The following is a 22,536-nucleotide window of genomic DNA, read 5'->3' on the forward strand; positions in this document are numbered from 1 at the left end:
AGCGCCTTGCTTCTGGTCCAAAGCTAACTGCAAAGAGGAGGAAGGAGATGGTGGTGGCGAGGATGGAGGAAGAGCGCGTCAAAATCAAGGCCTTTTGAAACTAATTTTATTTTATTCTCCCAGGGGGGGAGAATAACAATAAAAAAAACATTGAATCCTACAGGAAGTTGTCTCCATGTTTCATTGGTTTCTTCAAGGTCATTGAACAGATCAATCCTTTCTCATACTATCATGTTTCTCCCCTGAGCCTGGCCTGGTCGGTGACCCCAACCTCCACTGCAGGAAGGTGACCGGGTTTATGCTGTCCATTGTTTGGTGGACTCTCGATGCTGCATGAGTACCTGCCTGGAGTACCTCGTTCATTGGGAGGGATATGGCCAGGTGGACCAGTTTTGGGTGTGTCTGTGAGATATCCTGGATCCTGCACCCCAAGGTCATAACATCCAGGCACAAGATTAAGCAGGTGGTATATACTTTTACCTGCAACGAGTACTTAATGACATCTACATTGGGGACACAAAACAACCTCTGCACATATGGAGAGCCCATTACAGTAGAGCTACCACCTCAGAACAGGACTCCACAGTCCACCTACACCTGAATGACAAGAAAGATTACTTTGAAAACAGCAATGTCTGCATTCTGGCCAGAGAAGACAGATAGTTTGAGAGAGGTGTCATTGAAGCCATCTCTCACCAACATGGAAAAAATGTCTCTAAACAGAGGAAAGGGTTTGGGCAGTACCATTCACCTACATATAACACCATACTGGGATCCATCTCAATAGAGATCAACTCACACACACCAGGTCTATTTGTACCCTCCAAACCTACTGGAACAATCCACCACTAAAATCAGTCAACCACCTTTGTGTCCAAGTGATCTCACAGGTTTCACTCCATTGTTTCACATAATCTGAATTTTTAGTTGTACCTATTCAAATTTTAACTCAGGTAAGTCCCTGAAGTTGTACCTTTGTTCCCCCCTAACAGCACCACCATGAACAAAACAACACCCATCAACCTATCTATGTCTGTGGAGGTTCTCAGTCATTTAGGTTATGGTATATTTTTGTCAGAATCTTTTCATGGCAACTTAACTTGGAGTGACAATAATTACCCATTCAGCCTAGTTTTTGCAAAACCACAGTAATTAAATAACAACTCATTGCAATTTAGACCAGCGCCTAATACTGGTAGTTGTATCTCGAAAACAACCAACAGTCCATTCAAAATGAAGATGCCTCCTGGAAAAGAGGTGGAAGGTCTTCAAGTGGAGAAATTCAAGTCTGGTTGCCACAATAAGGTTTCATCAGGAATTAACCGTGACCCGAATCACCCGAATGTCCTCTATTGGAAGTCACTTTGGATAAAAGCGTCTACCAAATGTAATGTAATGCAATGACTGAGAACTTCTACAGACTAGACTATGTCATCATTTTAGCACCTTTTAATATGTTTAATTAAACAATGATCATATCATTTTTTTCAGTGAGGACAAGGAAGCATGTAAATTTAATGATGGAATCATGGCTGAAATGCAAAACCTCCTATCTGCAAATTTTTCGATTTGGGGTTTTTGCATTGAATGGAGAGAAATGGGATGGCTCCACATTTTCAGTCTATCTGCAAGATAATCCCGCCCTTTCTTTTGACATAAATGTCACATGAAAAAACTCCTATGTGCACAATGAAGCAGGAAAAAATAGGAAAAAACACTTATTTGCATTGTCAGTGGTTAAAATACATGCTATGTATTTTTAAACTATAACATAGAAATATAGTCTGTGAACACTAGAATATTCTTGAATATCTTTAACAAAGACCATACTATAATCAAATGAAAGGTTTTTTTTTCATTTTCTGAAAAAAAATGTTTAGTTCAGATAGGAGGTTTTGCATTCCAGCCATCGATATGACAAGACATATCCAGGCAAATAGATAATTGTCATTGCGCTATTTAACGCATTCGGTCTTGAAACCGGAAATGACGTCAAATGTTTGCTGCCGAAGCTTGAAGACCGCAGAGAAACTACCCGAGGCCTTGTCCTTCTACTATTTTTTGTTCTTCCACAGATTTGACAGTATAACCGGTGTACTTGACCGAACGTACGAATTCTCCAGAGCCTCGAAGGCTAGGTACGCGGTATTTTCAGCTATCTTGAGCTGGGAGCGAGTCACGGACTGGAGAACAATGTCCAACCGCTTAGCCTTTCAGACTCAACTTGCCTCCATCATGGAGGTTTTGGCTAACGCAGCGGTTGCGGAGATCTGTAAGCTAGTGGACGACGACTATGCGGTGGTGAGTTTACAGATGTCTCAGTGTCAGCGGGAAAACAAAGCTCTGAAGAGAAAGCTTCATCTGCTGGAGCTCAAGCTGGCCAGGGGAACCGCGGAGAGGAGGCTCCGGGAGAGCGCCATGAATAGCAGCCGGACTAGGGTTCAGATATGCACCAACGACAGGCTGCGGGAGTCTTCGACCTGTACTGACGGTAATGTGCAAACCATAGTGTACGGTGTTTTGATGGACCGGATTAAGATGGTTCCAACTTTTTTAAGCCCCCATTAGATAAAGGGTTTGGTTAAACTGGAACAGTTGTTTTGTAATTTGGTGTAAAAGTATGAGTTCTTTGGCTTAATAGTTTTTACTAATTGAATAACTCAAAGTGCAGGACAAAAACACGAAATATTTAACTGTAAATTACCTAAAAATTTTAAAGTATAAATTATTATTATTAAATATGACAGATTGTGATTGTTCTCATTGTACTCAGTTAAAATAATAAAAAAAGATAAAAAAATGAATGTAATGAAGACTTAATAGTTGCGTCAAGAAATGCAATGAAAATTCACAGAGATATGAATATTTGGATATTGGCATGAAGATGCTCAGACTTTGGAAGATTACAAGATTTTTCTTTCATCAGGTTATTTGCTTGGAAGAAAAAACACTATTGTGTCCAGGAGATAATTATATTCTTGATTTAGAAAAAAATTAAAACATCTATTTTATTAGAATCAAAGAAGTAATGAATTTTTTTACACCAGAAAATAAGGATTAGCTTTAATTTACGAATTATTTTTATGATTTCTGCAGATTCATACAATGCCAAATACTGCAGGTATTTTCTTGCAAAGTCTGAGCATCTTCATGCAACATCCAAATATTCATGCCTCTGTGAATTTTCATTGCATTTCTTTCTGTCAATAGGTTATTTGCTTGGAAATGGATGTAGTGAGGGAGGATATGAAGGTAGTTGGTGTGAGAGAGGAGGATACGAAGAATAGGGTTAGATGGAGAAAGTTGATTTGCTGTGGCGACCCCTGAAGAAGAAGAAGGTTATTTGCTTGGAAATGTTGTTTGTTTCTTTTTTTTTCAAAATAAATGCATCACATAAAAATGGCAAAAAAATCAACTGGTCACTGAAAAAAACATTATTTTGTGATTTGTAAGAATAGTGTAAAATCAGACAGAAATTACATGAGTTATATTTATCATTCAATTTAGATTATTAAGATTATATATAATTATTATTTATTGAGTTGTAAGTTTAAGATGTAATGAAACGTTTTTTGGTAATACCAGAATGGTGTTATGAATGGGGTAATTGATTCCCTGTTGTTGTGGAGTCTAATGTCAACATTAGCTGTCTAATGAACAAGATAGAGGAAACTCAGTTTTTTTTCCTATCCTATTTTCATTCATTCATTCTCTGTATCGTCTGCCTGGCTCTCAGGGCTGCTTGCATTCATCAAGAAATGTTAAAAGGACTATACTTCTTTAAAATTCTTTTATATTCTACTAAACTGACTCAAACTTGTCAAACTAATGTTCTTGCAAAGCAAACATTTCTATTATCACTACTATTGCTACTATTTATTGATCATTCAATCATTCAATGTTATTTATGGCAAAGTGATGAAACATCATTGAATCAAAAGTAAACTCTAATTAAAATGTGAGAATGTATAGGAGCTTAACATTGGGAAGCAATCAGTCTGATTACTGAGGCTTAATGTGTGATTACTGCATGATGCAAATAGCACTATTGCTCTTCCCTTTACATATTCCGAGCCACTGTTCTTGCAAAATAATAGTTATTGCTACACTAACATTTCATCATCCTGCACATAAATAAATGAAATTTTTTGACAAACAAGTTTTAGATTAATTCATTTCTCATGCAGGGGCTGTAAGTATTATTTATGTTTAGTGTCTGCTGTGAATGTGTCTTTAAAAAATTTACAATTTAATACTTGACCCAGGGGAATGTTGGTGTTTACCTCTAGTTAAGTCATGTTATCAAAATGCATTTTAGTCCCTTTGACTTATACACTTGATGTAATACTTGTTTATCCAGGTTTGTTGATTAATTAAAATTAGTCCGTGTTGCTTAAATTCAGCTGTTCCTGAGTCTTAAAAGAAAAATTCTCAATCAATGTTCTCATTTCGTTTTAAGCTCAGCTCAGACCCAAAATTAACAAACTGTTGCATCTAGCTTCTGACCAATATGAGTTTTGTTTTTTAAATTTTCCTGATTTCAGTAACATCTTTTTTTTAGTGGCAGATATAATACAGAATGGTGCTGAAATAAAAGTAGCCCTGTTCATTTGGATGGAACAAAGATTTTGTAGCAATATACTGATGCAAAAACGCTCTGAAGGACTCACAAATAACTAAATCCGTGACCCTCAAGCCAAACGGCTTCTTTCACAAATTGTGGTATTGCATTATGAAATCAGCCATCGACAGTCTCAGTAATCCGCTGAATGGTATATATTTGCTCAGATCACATTACAAAAATAAGAAAGAGTAGAAAAATCAGAAAAAAATAGATCATTGTTCAATCACCACATGCAATTGACATGGTATTTTCATCATGAGCTCAGACTGGGAAAAAAATCAGCTCTGACAAAATGGGTAACTCAAAAACAGACTTTACTTATTCGCATGTGTAAAATGTTTTTGATATAACTGTGCATATCGTGTGGTATTTTATTTGTCAAAGGGCCATATATGATAACTATAAGCAAAACCAGGAAATCAGTTTCAAGACTAACTGGGATATAAAATTCATGTATTTATCTAAATTTGTCTCAAGCTTGCTGACAAAGCTGCTTCTCAAGGTCTTCATGCGATACAGGTTTGTAACCTATTTAAAAATCAGTTATACAAAAAAAGAAAATTACCATTTAGAAGGCTGTAAAGAGAGGGTATTTATTGTGCATCTATACTTTAACAATACTCTAGTCTAGTTTTAGTGGTGTAAACCATCTGTTTGCACTCAAGCATGTAAAGTTGTTGTTAGTTCAAAATTGTATTATCAAAAGAAGTTCACTGTGAAAATAAGAAATGTACAAAACATACTTAGGTGCAAATTAAAATTATGAATGAAAAAAAAAACAATTGAGGTCTTTATTGGTTACCAGACATAGTTAACAAAGGATCATCGTGGTGCAGTGGTTAGCTCTGTCACTTCAAAAAGTTTTTTGTGCGATTCCCACAGGAGCCTGTCTTGATGACATGTTCTCCCTTTATCTGTATGGCTTTTCTTCAAGGGGTTTTGCATTTTGTTCTCCAGTTTACCCCATCTCTTATATGAGTGGGTGAAGCTTAGTCTGTTAGGACTGGTGGGTTGTCAGTTCTAGATCTGCTTGAACCATTACATAAGCAAGTTTATATGCAATGTGGACTGGTGGCTAGAGAGGTGTTCACCTACCTAGCATTACCAAGTTGCCTGTGTGTAAGGCATCAAAAATCTATGCTGCTTCCTACCCCCTATAAGGGGCAGCTCTCACACTGTCACTTCTCCATTGATGCATGTGAAAGCTGTGTTTGTACATATGAATGTACTGTATTTTTAATTCAGTATGTAACTTAACTTTAACCACATGCATAAGGTTAATTGAATACTTTAATTAGCTGCAGGTTTGAATGAGTTATTTGCATGTCTCTTGTACTTGATCCCATGACCAACTCAAATAGGCAAGGGACTATCTTACACCTTTCTCTGTCTGTCTCGCTTACTTTCTCACTCTCTCCCTCCATCTCTCTCTCTGTCTCAGTCTCTCGTCAACTGCTTTGGCAGAAATCCTGGTAATAAATATGAAATTCAAGACTCTTGAAGGGCAATTCTCACCTCATTGTTTTTAAACAGTGTTGTTGTTGTGCAGGTGGTGTGTTTGGACGAGAGATAAATGTGGCTTTATGGTCTGAAAAGGCTGCTGGAGGAAATATCACCATTGAACACATCACCAGTAAGGTAAACACACTAGGTCACAATTGGACTACAGACATTAGCAATTAACTTTTCAAGCAGAGAGGCTAATCATGAACCATCTGTAAGCAAAGCTTAAAATGTATTGTTTACCCTGTACAAGTGTCTCTCACCTTTCAGAATAGATAGTTCTGCAAATGTGATTTTTTTTTTCACAAGAAGAATATACCAACAATTAGTCAATTAGAACAAACCCAAAATCTTCAGCACAGTCTTATTGGGGTCATAATGTAGTAGACATAATATTGTGTTCTATTTTTTTCATTTATTGTACAATGCTTTCTTAGTGTAATGAAAAATCTGCCTTTTTAAGTCTCCAGATGTGGAGCTGGTAGAGCCAGAGCCAATTCTGGTAAAGGAAGAGAATTTGGAGACAAACATGTCAGCACATGGAAAGGCATTGGAAGATGTGTCGTTGATAGGAGACAACGGTGAGTCCATTTTATTAAGACCTTCATATTTTCAAGACCAAGCCTTTGTTACACTAATATCTGTCCATCCATATGAAATGCAATTCAACTCATTGACAACACTCTACCTAAGATGCATCACATTTTACAAATTCAAGTATCCACCAAATTTTAGAACTATTAAAGTTTTTGATATCCCACATCATCAATTAATTTCATTAATTAAAAATTTTAATGGATTTTTCTTTTCTTAATCAGGTGGGCTTTTAGGTACATCTGCCTTTTAGAGACAGATTATTCAGAGTCATCCTAGTTTTTAGACATAGACAGATTATTCAGAGTCATCCTAGTTTTTAGACATGATTTGAAGAAAAGGGAACCATCAGTTTGCATGTAAATAAGCCACCAAGATTATTTGGTGATACCAGAAACATTGTATTCACTTTCTGCATGAGGCCAGAATGTGGTGCAGAGACAAAATTATATACAATTAATGCTGTTTTTCCACACCTAATGCATCTGAAGGAGTGGACAAGTGTGCTCAGCAAGGAGATGCAACAGACAGAGCTAGTCTCGAACATCAGGAGTGCCAAGCTTCGAGCCAGACCCAGACTCAAAGTGGCAGGATGAAGTTCACCGGCAGCAGCAGAGGAGTGGAGGTCAGTGACACCTCACCTCTCCTTAAGTGTGAACTCTCTGTTAAGGACAAAGACTCACTGCAGGAAACAATAAACCCGCCCCAGTATATTGATGACGGCAGCAATGACTCACAGTTTGAACTATTATGTGGCAATAAACAGGCAAAATTATTGCCCGGGGATTTTTTTGACCATTCCCCAGTGGTTGATGTGCAAGGAAGGAGATCATCTTGTTCGTACTTGATGGCAGCAGTTGATTTTCCATCAACTTCCTCTGGTATTAATGGCTCTGCTTGTTACGGCTCTGGGCTCCTGCCTTCTCAGTCCTCAAATCATAGCAGCAAATCCTGCCAACGGGCCACCAAGGAGAGACTCTTTGTCTGCAGCTACTGCGGCAAAGCTTTTAACCGTCCCAAGAAACTGGAGATCCATAAACGCGTCCACACAGGGGAGAAGCCTTTCAGCTGCTCCACATGTGGAAAGATGTTCTCTGAAGCTGGGAACCTGCGGAAACACCAGAGGGTGCACACAGGGGAGAAACCGTACTGCTGTAGCATGTGCGGCAGGGGATTTGCATGGATAAGAAACCTGAAAACACACCAGCAACGAAGCCACCCTGAAATTTATACTGAGGAGGAGACCTGATGTGTTTCTCCATGCTACCATCTAGACATGAAATACCAAACTGAAAAACAAATTGAACACGGAAAAAAGGAAACATTTCCTTTTCTTATTGATTTATTATTTTACTGTGTTAAATTGACTGGTATGATGAAAAAAAAAAAATACAAAGCCCATTCAATATCTTCTACAAGGATACTCAGGTACATTGAAGAGGTTACTGGGGTGTGTTTATTTTGCTTTCCAAGTCTTCTACACTAAATGACACTTAAATGCCCAATTCTCCTTTGGATTTGCAGTACTCAACAACTCATTTAGTCTCTTGCAAGATATAGAACACCCTTAATTTTGGTCCTCATTTCTGAAACAAATATGGCAGAGGAGCCCAAATGATTGATTCTGCTCAAGCATCAGCACTTACATGAGCTGAGGCAACAATCACACTCTCTGTGTTAATTTTCCTTGATGATTGTCTTGATGAAGTAAAATTTGCATAGACCTGTGATACTGTGGTTAATTTGAATTGGCATTATTGTCATAACACTAAATAGTTAAATTTAGCCATTTAGCCTGTGCGGTGTCTATTTTCAAGACCTTTTAGGTTAGAGAAATTGTTTTTAATTTATTTCTTGAGGGTTTTTACTTTTTATTCACACTCAGCAGGAGGCAGTAAATGGGCATTAATGTGTTCTCCAACCTTATTGTAAGAAACTGTGAGATGATCCTATTCTGAACATGAGCCCCACTGGATGATTTATACTTCAACATTCTGGTACAGTCACAAGCCTGGATTAATAATTGTTGCCTTGCTCTGTTATTTCAGCCTGAGCAACCAAATGTAGTGCTGAATATGTCTAAATTCAAGTGTTTTGAAGCATTAGTGCTTTTTTTGGTGATATGTTTACGTGGTCCTCTATCAAAGCCAGTTAAGGTAATGGATGTGCTTATCAAATGTATGGCAATTAATATTAAATTAATTGCGTTACGTTACGTTTGAGATAACTTCCCAGAAAATGAATAGTCATCTGTAGTTGTTAGCAGGCCCATGGAGATTAAATAGGGTTTGGTTTAAATTTTGAACCAAGATAGACTGGTACACGCTGGTAAAGCCAACAAGTGTTTGCATGGGCATATATCAGCAATAATCAATAAACCTCTGTCATTGATTTTTCTTTGACTTTCAAATTTAGAAAACACATTTAGTCAGTTCTGCCTTTTAGAACTGAATAAAAGATTCACCAGCATGTGGGTACATCACAGAAGTGTGTCTTTATAGCTGTTACATATCTGTAAAGCAAGGCTATCTGTGAATGGGTCATTGCCAAATGTTAACACAGCAGTTATGTCAATGACTGAATTTCTATTAATGGTCTACCAGCTATCACTGTTATAAATAATTTAATGTTTACATATCTGTGAATATTTTCCACCAGTTTTGTTCTACATTCACCACATATTCTAACGATAAAATGTGTTAATGATCACTGGAATATACAAACGATAAATAGTTTGGGGAAAATTTGGAGAACTCATTCCAATGGAGGTCAGTTTTAGGCTAAATGGCTGTATGAGGGCTCGTTTGAGAAGTTGACTGTAAAATGTAAGACCTTTCCCTTTTTTTGTTGGAATATTTTATTTCATATGCATCTTCATTGGAATAAATTTCTTTAATAAACTTGAAAACAGTTTTTCTGTCTTTAAAAAGTGAAAAAGTTTCTTCGCCTCAAGTAAATGCAGGATATTGTCATGAGCGCTCTGGAGAAATACATAGAAAAACACAATTGAATTCCTAGTTAAAACACATCACTTTATCGTAAGCAATTAGAATTACAGATACACAGTGACAGAATAGCCTGCTTACTGCTGGCATTCTTTGGTTAAGTGTGTTTACTACTTTCAGATAAGCCAATACAGAAGTTGTAATTTCTTGTGCCTGGAAAGACACATAAAAAAATCTCTTCTTATAATCCTTTGTAATTAAATGCAATCACTTGACATAGATGCACACGCGTAAGTATTAATTTACTTAAATTTTTTTTTACTATTTCACAATTGATTTACTTGTCTAAAATGCCTTTTTCTTTTTTAAGACTTAGAAGTCAAATCATTTGAGATCTCAACATGCAGTCCTTTATTTCAGTGGATGGCAAGAAATATCAACCCAATACTGGCTGTTAATTTCAGAGTGATAGAGAAGTATGTTAGACTGGTGTGGGACATGTATGAGACTGAGACAATGGTGAGGCATGCCATAGGTGTTACAGGGAAGTTTAAGGTGGATGTGGGACTACATCAGAGATCAGCTCTGAGACCCTTCTTGTTTGCAATGGTGATGGACGGTCGGACTGATCAGGTTAGACAAGAATCTCCATGGTCCGTGATTTTTGCAGATGACATGTTCTGGAGTGGGAGTAGAGAGCAAGTGGTGGAAAATAGTGAGAGGTGGAGGAAGGCTATACCCTGGAAAGGATATTTGCAGCAAGACAGAATATGTGTAAGGAACACCGTGAGGCCACAGGGAGTAGAGATAAAGAAAAAAATCCCCTTACTGTGCACGTCAGGTAGGTATGTTTCACATTATATCAAAAAATGTGGTGGAACATTTTAAATGTATCAAAACAACAAAATCAGAACTCACATACAGTGAAAAGCAATTTCAATTCAATTTTCTTGAAAAAACATTAAAACTGAGTGTACAGAATGAGTAAACTCTCTTTCATTGCACTGGTATATTTCTGGTGACATATTTCATTCGTCCTCTCAAAATCCATTGAAATAAAACAGCCAGACAGCTGGACTATCACTTTTACTTGCTGCTGAAGTTTTTTTTTAAAAACAGCTCTTTTTGGACTAAAGTGATATACATGAAGACCATCTGTCAGTCAACAAACTACAGTGTTAGTTCTTTATTTGATCATCTGAATTGTTTGGTTGAGTAATTGATCTGTTATTTGATTAGAGGGTCAGATTGTCATTTGATATGTTAATCTGTATTCGCTAAATCCAAAGGTGACAAACCAAAAATATCAAATTAAAAGTCAGAGAAAAGACACTTGTTTAGGAAAAAAAAAATCCAACAAATTGTTGATAGGGAAATTGATTATTCTTGCTTAAGTATGACACAGACAAATCAACTAATTTGATATCAACATAATTGATAATGCTATAATGTTTCCAGTAGAGATGTATGTATTGGAAATGGCACTGATAATTAACTAAGATCGTGGTAAACTCAGGATGTCTAGATTTCTACTCATGTTTAGATTTGATTTGAGAAAAGGGAACTAGTGTTTCAATGAGGAAAAACCTTGCAAACTTGGTAATGTGACCTATTTGTGACTGAATAATCACCTTATAAAACACTAAATGGTAGACATTGACCTGAGTTTCCTTCTACAAAATCAATTGTAATGACACTCTAAGCCCTTACACATACACAGCCCTCCTTGGTCACATTACAGTCTGTGTATATAAAACTACTCTGTTTCTTTGTGAAGTGACAACAGCTGGTTTATGTTTGTGCAGAAGGAGGAAGAGCCAGATGTAGTACTGGTGAAGGTGGAAGAGATGCAGCCAGTGTCAGGGACCCAGGGCCAAACAGGCCTCATCATTCAGGAGGGTGAGTAGACCTCTGTGTTTGTTCACTTTAATCCCTGTTTACATCAATATAGTCTGTAATCTAGTGAAAATATCAATAAACAGTCATAAAGCAGTGTTCATGTGCTAGTAGTTAAGAGCACAAGCCTTCATGATCTTTCAAATTTCTATTAAACTCCCCACCATTCAGAATGTTGTATTGTCATAGTAAGTGAAAAATTATTCTGCTATTCTGCTAAAATTATTCATTCATTCTTTCGTTCAGTGTGGTTACACCTCTCTCTCTCTGATTAAACCTTAAAATGATAGCATCATGATAATGAATAGTTCATAATTAATGTTGTATAGATGGTTTGTATATGTTTTGTAAAGATGAAAAATTTGCATTTCAGAGGTTAAAGATGCATGCAGTGTAGATCTTGAGACCAGAATCAATGCAATTAACCACTTCTACAAACATCAATTATCTATCTAGCTATCTATCTATCTCTCTCTCTCTCTCTCTCTATCTCTATCTCTATCTCTCTCTCTCTCTCTATGAATAAATATTGTACCCTATCTTCTCTTGTGAGAAGAGAACTACATACAGATTTTTACAATTTGACAGTCTAAGTACTAACTGCAAGTAAATACCTAATATATGCTTTGAGTCTCCTTGTTCTGCCCTTACTGCATGTGCTCTGGCTACAGCCATGCAAATAGATGAGCTCCTTTGAAAAATCCAAGTTGTATAACAGTAGAATTAGAAAGCTTAATAGCTGAGTAGCAACTGCAAAAATGAAAAATAACATTGTCACCATTCTGCTTGGCAGATGCACATGTATCATCCAACATATATAGCTTTAATTTTCTGACGGAGTGAATCCTGGCCCTGATACTTATTCCTCCAGATCTTGCACCTCCCTCCCCTGGCATTTCTACATCTGCTAATTTCGGGTTCAGTGTCATTCTGCACTCTTTAAAAGCCTTCGGGATAACCCCTTGAATCAGCCATGTGTTGTATAACTGTGTCAGTCGTTCGCCTCCCGGATCCCAGTCTTCCAGCGCTTGCTTGCGGGTCCTATCTGGGCCCCGAGCTAATCTCTCCTGGCCCTACCCTCGGTCTGACTTTCTAATGACCTCATCTGAAGTATGGTTTCCTTTAGCTAGCTACTTGTGAAACTGGGCTAACTATCTATTGCTAAACTTGTAAGATCTTCATGGTCTTGGGTCCTCTGGTGCAGATTACTACTTGCTGTCCTCGTTGGTAACGGTCTTCTTTTACTTACCTGCTCTGCTGTTTTCCCGGTTCCCAGTTCTTGCGCTATGAGCTTGTTCACAATTTGTGCAGGAATACCTTCATACTTCCCACACAAGTCCATCAGGGTATGAACTTCTTTCATACTCCAGAGCTTGGTTCCCTTGATACCGTCCCTAGCTGAATTAGTCTGCCCACTCTTTCTACAGTTGTACTCCCCCACGTGACGTGCTGAGTCAATCCCATGCTAGTCCCAAAACAGGCTTGGCAGTGATCATACACGAATCCTCCCTCAATCCTCCACTAGCCCAGGATATCGAGTGGCCACTATCACTGGACCGCCCGCATGCCTGATAGACGTATTTTACTTGAAGGCGGGCATGTCAGCTTGCAAAGCGCTTTCCGAACAGCCGGACTCCCCCAATTTGTAGACCACACATGGGACACTCCAGATTCAGATTGGGGAGACTACTCTCCACTTCCTTGGGTGCCAAGGTGCGTCTCTCCTCTGACTGACTTCACATTTGTTGAATTAACTGCATCATGGGAACCCTATCTTCTTCTACTTGATGCGAATTTTGGTGAGCCATCTCTGTGTTCTCCTCTGTGTCTAAAACCTGCCTGGTGTTTTCTACCTCTAAGCCTATTGTTGAGTTCTCTAAAGTATCGTGTATGTCTAATACCTGTCTAGTGTTTTTTATTTCTAATCCTATTGTTGAGTTCTCAAAAGGTCTGCCTATTTTTAATACCTATCTCTTGTTTTCTACTTCTGATCCTATCGTTAAGTTTTCTAAGGTACGGTCTATTGCTTCTTGATGACCCTCGGTCACAGTTCTTTGTTCGGGTTGCGTGTTGTTTCAGTCTAGAAGTGAGGTTTGGGTTACTGTTGAGACCTTCTCTGTCTGCCTTGTCCATGTGTAGTGCTCTGTATTGGTACTCCGATGCATTATCTGCGGGACATTACGTACCACAGCAATTGAGTCCTACCGACCGCTGGGGAGACAGATTTGCTATTTCACCACTGGCCCAGCCTCCAACCAGTGGGAGTGACAGCTTCGCCATACTGCCTCAGGGACCGTCGGTACCCTGAGTGTCACCCATTTTGATAAGCCAGAAGGGTGGTCCTGGCCGAAATTCATATAATTGCAATTTACAAGGATTTACCAGATGTTTTAATGAGGTCCTCCACTCATGTGAAAAATGAACAGGCATTGGATCATCCCATTCAGTAGCCTCTATTGGTAGTTGTCAAAACACCACTTTTTCTTGGATGCTAACATGTGCTCAAAATCCAAAGGAGTTGTGATGACTGTATATGGTTGATAAAAACCCTTCTGCAAATGAAAGGTTTCTCAGTAGTTGTCACTTGAAAGCTAAATTCATTGGAGGCAAAATGCCAACTCATTCCGGCACCCATGCGAATTGGTAGAGACTCTACTGTCTTGAGGTCTTGAACCTTGCAGGTGAGGTGGGTGTGTGGTAACATTCTAGAGGAAGGGGAGAGGGGCACAGACAATCTTCTTAGCTGCTCTCACTGTGCACTGGAGGCTCTTGCGGCAGGATGCAGTGCCGGCGCCGTACCACTCTGTGATGCAGCTGGTCAGGATGCTCTTGATGGTGCTCCTGTAGAAGGTGGTCATGATGGGCGGTGGGGTTCTGGCTCTCCACAGCTTGAGGGGGAAAGTAGAGACATTGTTGTGCTTTCCTGACCAGCGATGCAGTGTTCATGGTCCAGGAGAGGTCCTCTGACACAGGAACCCTCTTCACCAGGGCCAGGTTGATGGTTAGAAGGGTGTTCTGGGTGAAATCTCTCCTGAAGTCCATAACAGTGTCCTTTGTCTTTCCACATTCAGCAAGAGATTGTTGGCACCACACCAAAGGCAAGGTGGTTCACACCGCTTCTAAAGTTGGTCTTGTCTCCATTGTTTATGAGACCAACCACAGTTATGTCCTCCGCATATTTGATGTATGTGTTGGAGCTGTGCTCGGTGTGCACTCGTGTTTTATCAGTGTGAACAGTAGGGGGCTCAGCTCACATCCCGGGGGGGCTGTGTTCACGGTGATGGTATGCGATGTGTTCCTGCCGATCTGTCCTGCCTGTGGTCTTCCTGTCAGGAAGCCCAACAGCCAGTTGCACAGCGAGACATTAAGCCCCAGCTGATCCAGTTTGTGAGTGAGCTTCTGAGGGATATGTTGAATGCTGAGCTGAAGTCGATGAACAGCATTCTAACATACGAGCCCTTAGTGTCCAGGTGTGTGAGGGCTGAGTGGAGGGCGGTGGAGATAGCATCATCGGTTGAGCAGTTTGACCAACATGCAAATTTGTAGGGGTCCAGAGAGGCGGGAGGGTCGACTTGACTTGCTCTACAACTAGCAGCTCAAAGCACTTAATGAGGATTGGAGTGAGTGCAACTGGGTGGTAATAGTTGAGGTAGGAAGGATACGACTTATTTGGGACTTGGACAATGGTTGTAGCTTTGAGGCACATGTGACAACAGCCTGGCTGAGCGATGTGCTGAATATGTCCTCAACAAAAGGACAGGTGCATGTTTCCTATACTGATGTTGCCTTTTTGACTAAGTGAAAACTACAAAAAAACATTGGTTAGCACACCATTCTATCCTGCTGAGATGCATGTATCATCCAAAACATGTAACAAAATCAAAGTACCAGGTATATTTTTTCTTTAATGATGTCTTTTTGACTAAGTGAAAACACCAAAAAAAACATTGGTTAGCACACCATTCTATATTTGTATCATCCCAAATATGCAACAAAATCAAAGTACCAAGATTACAATTATTGGCTAAAAGATTCAGAGATAATACAGTCTAACAGATCTTATGTGTCATACAATTTTAATACCCTTACAAGGAATGTGCTCTGTCGTACCACAACATGACTGAGTACAGATTTGCATATTCTAAACAGCAGCAGGCATGTTAGCTTCCACGGTCAACATGTGCTTGCACTCCTCTTCTCCAGCTCAAAAAGGGGTAAAAAATGACCACAGACTTTCATGTGCAACAGTGTCACCACTGGCTGGGAAGTATAAATGCCAGAACATTGTTACTCTTACTTCTGTGCAAATTAGAAATAAGCCCAAATTATTATAACTACACATTTCTGACATTTTACATTCCAATCAGCTAATGATTTGAGTGGCATTATAAATCAGTAAAATCAGTAACTAAACTTTATTTCCCTTTACTCACTAGCTGTGTGTCTCTGTGTACAGGGTTAGTGGAGTCCAGCACCGATTACTGCAGAGGAGTCTTGCCATTTGATGAAGCCACACAGACCTCCACCAGTCAGCTGTCTGAGTCTGGCCGGGGCATCTCAGAGGTCAGCTATGGCCGTCCTTCACTCTGGCCTAATAGGGGGGTTGGTTGTGATGGCAACAGTCTCCCAGGGCCATCATCACACTGTGCACCCCTATCATACCTGTCAAGCTCACATGGCAACTCTGGAAGGGGATTGGCTGTTGATAGTTCACCTGAAAGTGTGTTGTCTGGTGAAAGCTGTAAAGGCTACTTTCCCTCTATGTCCCTCCAGAAGGCCTATATTGACCTTTCAGAAGAGTCCAGCCCTACTCTGGTGCCACAACAGGTGCAAGGCCCAAAGCAAATATTGAGCAAAGGCCAGGATCCTTATAGCAGTGCTGATAGACAGCACAAAGCTAAAAGGAAAAGGATCTGTATTTGTAGGTTCTGTGGGAAAGGCTTTAGCTCCCCGGCTAATTTAGACTCTCACCTCAGGACTCATACAGGCGAGAGGCCATATGGCTGTAACATATGTGGCAAAAAGTTCTCCCAGTTTTGGAACTTGAAGATTCATCGCAACATCCACACTGGAGAGAGGCCTTACCCATGTCCGCTCTGCCCTGGGAGATTCTCTGACCCCAGTAACCTGAAAAAACACCAAAAGAGACATCACCAACAGATGTAGGCATATTGTGCAAAAACTGATGGTAACATTGTCGAGTCGCATGTCTTGCTTATTATTATGTCCACGATTGAGTGACTGACTTGAAAAGCTAGTTCTTCTCAACACCTGTTGTGTGCTAACCCTCACAGTCATGAGTTAATCATGATGATTTTTATTTCGAGTAATAGGTGGTTGAAATTGTGAGTGGTTGAAATTTCCCCACTGTGGGCCGATTAAAGAAATATTCCATTCTATAAAACTTGCGGTGTAAATGAGACGATTTAACGAGAATGTGTGTAAATACATTTTTTTCAAATATTTAAATGTTATTGTTATCTTGCAACTGATGTTCACCTTTACTCTCACCCGATGTTTAGTCTGTTTAAATCTGTATCAATATAGTTTGCAGAATTGCATTAACAAGTATCAAATCTAATACAATGTATTTTCAGAATGTTTATTTTAAACATCGACCTTAATTCTACAAACTACCATTAATTCTCAAATAAACGCTATTAATGGGTCTGTGATGCCATGTAAAAATGTGAATGACCATTTTGTAATCGGAAGGATGCTGTTTTTTTTTCTCACTTCAAGAATAGCTGATAGCGCCCAAGTGTCCTTCAGAAAGTAACAGAACCTATAATTACTATTTATGAGCATGTCTGCATCCTGGATGAGAACTCAAAAGATGTGGAGACGCGGTATTTAGGGAAGCCCGTTTACCATTAACTCTTATCTTGCATTTTTAAAGGTAGGGCTGTCAAGAGCCAGTATTTGTAAAAGAAAACAAAAAAAACAAATGATAGATTTTTAGTTCTATGGATTTTGTCAGCATGAAATGCATTTGATAACACAAAAGGGAAAAATGACAAAAATGTAAAAGGAAAGTTCTTTTCTTGTTTCATCATTCTTTGTTATACAAGCTCACAAAGGTGAAAAAAATTTCACATGATAAGGTGATGTTATTTCTACAATTTTTGAGGGGAATATCATCATTACATTTTTACATTTTCATATGGTATCTCAATGAGGGAAGTCTAGAAGACTAGAATTAATTCCTTATTTTGCATTCCAAAGATATCAGTTTCTTTCATAGTTTCAATAGGTCCATTGTAAATAAAAAGAAAGTACAGATGTCAAAATGGGCTCTTAATGCAATCTACTGGTACAATCATGTGCTGAGAAATTTCCAAAAATTGTATCTTGGTGAAGACTTCCATAGTACACATAATTAGTACACAAACCCCTGTCAATTTTATTTATACACAAAACCTGAAATTTTAAAAGTACTTTTTCTGCATCTGAGTCCAGCTTAGATAGAGAACATCACAATATGTCAAAGTGAATTCAAGATGATAAGCCCTAAAATGAAATGTCTCCAATCTAATTCTGCCACATGTGACAAAGTAAATAATTGTGTATTACTTAGAGTCCTGAGGGAGTACAGCATTTTATAGCAATGACTCAAATCTCTGAAATAATCATATAACACTAAACCACAGTTGATTTTATGAAACATGCTTGTTGAGATTAATTTTGAAATTAATAGATAAATAAACAAACAGAAATGATGATGATAATGATAATAAATAATTCCAAAAACTTTAAAGAATAATGGCATGAGACCAAGCTGAATGTCTTTCTCTGATATATGAGGTTGTTTTAAATTAAGGTGTGATTCGCGAATAGCCCTAGAACATTTATTGGTTTGCATTAAGGAACCTCTAAATTCTCCAATACATTGACTGTTGTGGTTTTATAAATAATACAGTTGTAAAGAAGGGGCTTCTTGTTTGTATTTCACAATTTAGCCTAGATACACAAGCCTAAAAACTTTTTTGTTTCAGAGATTCTAGCTGTTTTACTATGTGTGTGCTCTAATGTATCACGTTTGTTTCCAGTAAAAACATGCACTATCATCATAGTCTTTATATACTAAGTTAAAGCAGTCAATTTGTCACTTAAAGTTTGAGTATTATGTGAATTAAGACCTTTGTAACACTGGCATATACCCTAAATGTTATTGAGCTATAAGAAAAAAATGTCACAATTTTGTAATATTCTGTTCATTGTCCAAGGATTGCCATGTAAAAAAAATTAAACATTTCTTGAAAAATTCCTGATGAATTTGTGTTTTCATTATCCATCACACTATGTCTAAAATGATAAAAATTCCCACGAGCAGAAAGAACATGGAATTTAAACTCAAAAAAAAAAAAACACTGGAAAAGTTAGAAGTGACATAAATCAGATATTGGTTTTCATAGTTATCAAACTGATATAATGCCTCTTTGAGAGTTTACTTGCTGCAAGGTTTTTCTATTGATTTCTTATTTTTTATTGTTATTATTTCTAAAGCAGGGGTTCCAAGAGTGCGGGTTACAAAAAGAGCATTTTATGATTCTGTGGAATATTTTGTGTTTCATGTTGGTGTTCCATTCTTTACATATAAATAAAATAGCAACTATAGCAGTAAAACAGTCATTGTACACTGAAAGTCTCCTCACAGTCTTGCAAACATGAGTCAGTGTACAGAAAAATTGGCCATTTCAGGTAAAATTACCATTATTTTATGAATTAGGAGAAAGGATTAAAATTGTTTTTTAGTCTGTTTTCAATGTATATAGTGTAATTAAATAGATGGGGTACTTTCTAAGTCAAATCTGTTCTCTTACCTTAATACATTTCAACTTGTGCAAAGAAAGAGAAACTCATTGCCAAACCAAATTAAAAGCTATTTGATAAGACTTATTCATCAATTTCATGTTTTTGAGGTTGAATGGACTGTTTTTTTGTACTTTCTCATGAGATGTATGTTCGTTTCTCCGCTATTCACGTCTGAAACTTTCATAATGCTCGAGTCAGTAAAAACTTCTCTTGAACCTACCTGCTTTCTGTTCTCTTCTCTCAACAGTCTGAAACATCACATTCAGCCCATTTGAGATCAGGAGAGTCCAGCGGTAGAGTGGCAGTCCACTTGAGGGTACCAGACACTAACACACCAGCCAACCCAAATGTGCTCAGTTCAGAATTCTCCCTTTTTGAACTGGAGACATTTTTTACCCGGTGGGCTCCGGATGGTGACTCTGGAGCTGCCACCACCGCAGCTTCGTGTTCTTTCACCACTGATAAATCTGACAATCTCCAAGATGGAGTCTTGATTGTTGAGGCTGATCCACCATCTCCACAAATGTTTCAGTCGGATCGAGGTTTAGCTTCCTCAGCAATAGCTGGCAACTCGAGAGCTCACAATCAGTACTCTGACTCACAAGGTTAGTGGTATTTTTCCTATTTTTTTCTTTGTCAGATGCTAAAAACTTAATTTAAAGAGAAACCTATTACCCTCACAGCTATATCAGTGGCTCTGATTTGACTTTTAATCTGTAGATGTACAGTATATGGTCCTCCATGAATGCAGGGTAATTTGAAGAGATGTTACTGTCAAGGAAAGCATCTCATGAGAGGCTCTTGAGACCTCAAATGGAGAGGAAAAAACAAGAGCAATTGATTTTTAAATTTGGATTGGTAAGGCAGGACACAGTATTACATAACACATAATACAGGTATAAGAACCGGGATCAATTATCAAAACCTCAGAATCTACTGAATGTTTTATTTTAACATGCTGATTTTGTGTTTAACAGCCATGCCCCTGCGGATTCGGGCTGCATCTCCCCAGCTACCATGGAGCAGAGCCCCAGCCATGATGAAAGGTGTACAGGCTCATCTCCAGCAGTCAAACAGCAACAAGATCATCCAGCACCACGGTTCATCTCCACAAACAACACTGACCATGGCCACAGTTACAGTCAGTAATATGAAGACTGCTGACAAACTCTGTAGTATTAATTCAACTGGCAGGACTATGAGCTCCACTTTGCTTCCACAGGCACCACCAGTAACAGGCTCTGCAGCAACCTGTGGTGATGCAGCTGTTGCGCAGCATCAAGTCAAACTCCTATCTCACCACAGTAAATGCCAAACTGTAAATATGATGTCTGGTGGGCGTCGCAAGAAGAGCTATCTATGTCGGGCCTGTGGAAAGGCTTTCTCTGGGCTTTCGAACTTGGAGGCCCATGAGAGGGTTCACACAGGGGAGAAACCTTTTCCTTGTGACACCTGTGGGAAGCGCTTCTCAGAGGCTGGGAATCTAAAGAAGCACCAGAGAGTTCACACTGGGGAGAAACCATTCAGTTGCCAGCAGTGTGGGAAGAGGTTTGCTTGGATATGCAACCTGAGGACCCATCAGCAGTCAACAACAGGCTGCGGACCACTGGCCAGCAGGGCTGTAGGTCTAGGCTGACGCGGTTGAACATATAAACATGATTTATAAAAAGACAAAAAAGACTGACATTTCAATGCTTCATTCTACAAGCAATAGGACATATGACAATTCACTGTATTAACCCTTTTGTTCCTATATCTGACAGTTAATTGTATTCACTTTTCAGTTCATGTTTCTGTCAACAATACATGATAATTGTTAGTATGTTCGGACCAAACAATGATTTAAATCCATGTGTTGATGTAACTATGAATGCATTTGTTTGATGCAAGGGTAGTTTGGCAACACGAGTGGTATTTTGCAATCTAGTTCTTACGGTATTTTTTAAAGCCACAGTGAGTCTAGATGTGACAGACTCAGAAAATGTTTTCTGCATGTTGTCCCAACCCTGACAACGCAAAATGTATCATTTCCCCTCTTTAGTGGATAAAAAAGATTAATAATTCATTTTGGATTCTAATGAAGCTGCATATATGAAGGCATTAAAAACATGTTGGTGACCAGAGATTTGGGATTTGAAATTAATTTTCTGTACCTCGAAACAAATTACAGGTAAATTAGCTAATATCAATTTGGCATCACAGTCCACCACGGAGAGCATGCCAAAGGACTGAGGGAACCAGGTAATGAAATGGACCTCAGTCCCTTGAACTGCTAATTGTGTGTATACATATTTGTATACCAGTTAATAATTATAAAAACACAAGACTTGGAAGTAGAACATCATTGTCATATATTCTAAGCTGCCATGGAGGATCTAAAAATCATCTAAATACCTTTGTTTTTTCATCTACATGTGTGTTTTCAGATATGTTTTTTCTTTTTTACTGCAGCAGCTATGTGCAGTTTCAGTTTTTCATTTGTTTCCATGTTTCCATTTGTTGCGTGACAAATCATAAAGCTATTTTGTACAATTAAAAAATCTCTTTTGCTTCACAGTAATTAACTTCTATGGTATTGAAGTTCAAGTTATTAATATAAAGAAAATTTGACAGTTTATTGAACATTGTCAATATTATTAGTGGTACACCTTTCCTTTTATTCTGGCCGATAGTCTTCTATCACATAGTACCCCTGACTCTCTTCACCTCTTTTCCACACTCTCTGTTGCTCTGGACTGTTGACCCCAAGTACCTGAAATCCTCCAGTTTCTTGATCTCCACTCCCTGTTCCTCTCATTCACACACATATACTCTGTCTTGCTACGACTAACTTTCATTCCTCCCACATGTAATTTTTCAAAATTTGAGGTTTTGAAAATAACACAACTGACCACCTGAACCCTCATCCATAGACATCCCAAGTCTCCCAGAAGTTCCAGGAGTCTCCCGCATATTGATAGTGGCCCCTTGATCCCTGCGAATTGGATAAAATATCTTGGAATCTAGACCAAGCGAACAAGAGCGTGCACGCAAGAAAATATGCATTTAAGAATGCGCGTACACGATTGAGTGAACAAGAGAGAGTCAGAGAAACTATGCTTGCATGTGGAACTATGCATGTGTGCCTCTTCAGAGAGCATCCTGATTGGTTTACTCAGC

The 22,536-nt window shown here is 38.6% G+C and overlaps 1 protein-coding gene across 1 annotated transcript; it reads left to right on the forward strand.

Annotated features, from left to right (window-relative positions):
• The first annotated feature begins 1,986 nt into the window (after positions 1 to 1,986).
• On the forward strand, positions 1,987 to 21,886 carry LOC147216929 (uncharacterized). The gene is made up of 9 exons (XM_086176635.1): positions 1,987 to 2,491; positions 6,174 to 6,262; positions 6,591 to 6,708; positions 7,213 to 7,346; positions 11,472 to 11,565; positions 16,019 to 16,125; positions 19,625 to 19,982; positions 20,355 to 20,518; positions 20,600 to 21,886. The coding sequence occupies exons 1-9, from the start codon at positions 1,987 to 1,989 to the stop codon at positions 21,011 to 21,013; spliced, it is 1,983 nt and encodes a 660-aa protein (XP_086032761.1). The 3' UTR covers positions 21,014 to 21,886.
• The last annotated feature ends 650 nt before the right edge of the window (positions 21,887 to 22,536 follow it).

Source organism: Fistularia commersonii, chromosome 29 (genome assembly GCF_037954325.1).
Source record: "Fistularia commersonii isolate RoL2024-O1a breed Wild chromosome 29, RoL_Fcom_v1.0, whole genome shotgun sequence".
NCBI lineage: Eukaryota > Metazoa > Chordata > Actinopteri > Syngnathiformes > Fistulariidae > Fistularia > Fistularia commersonii.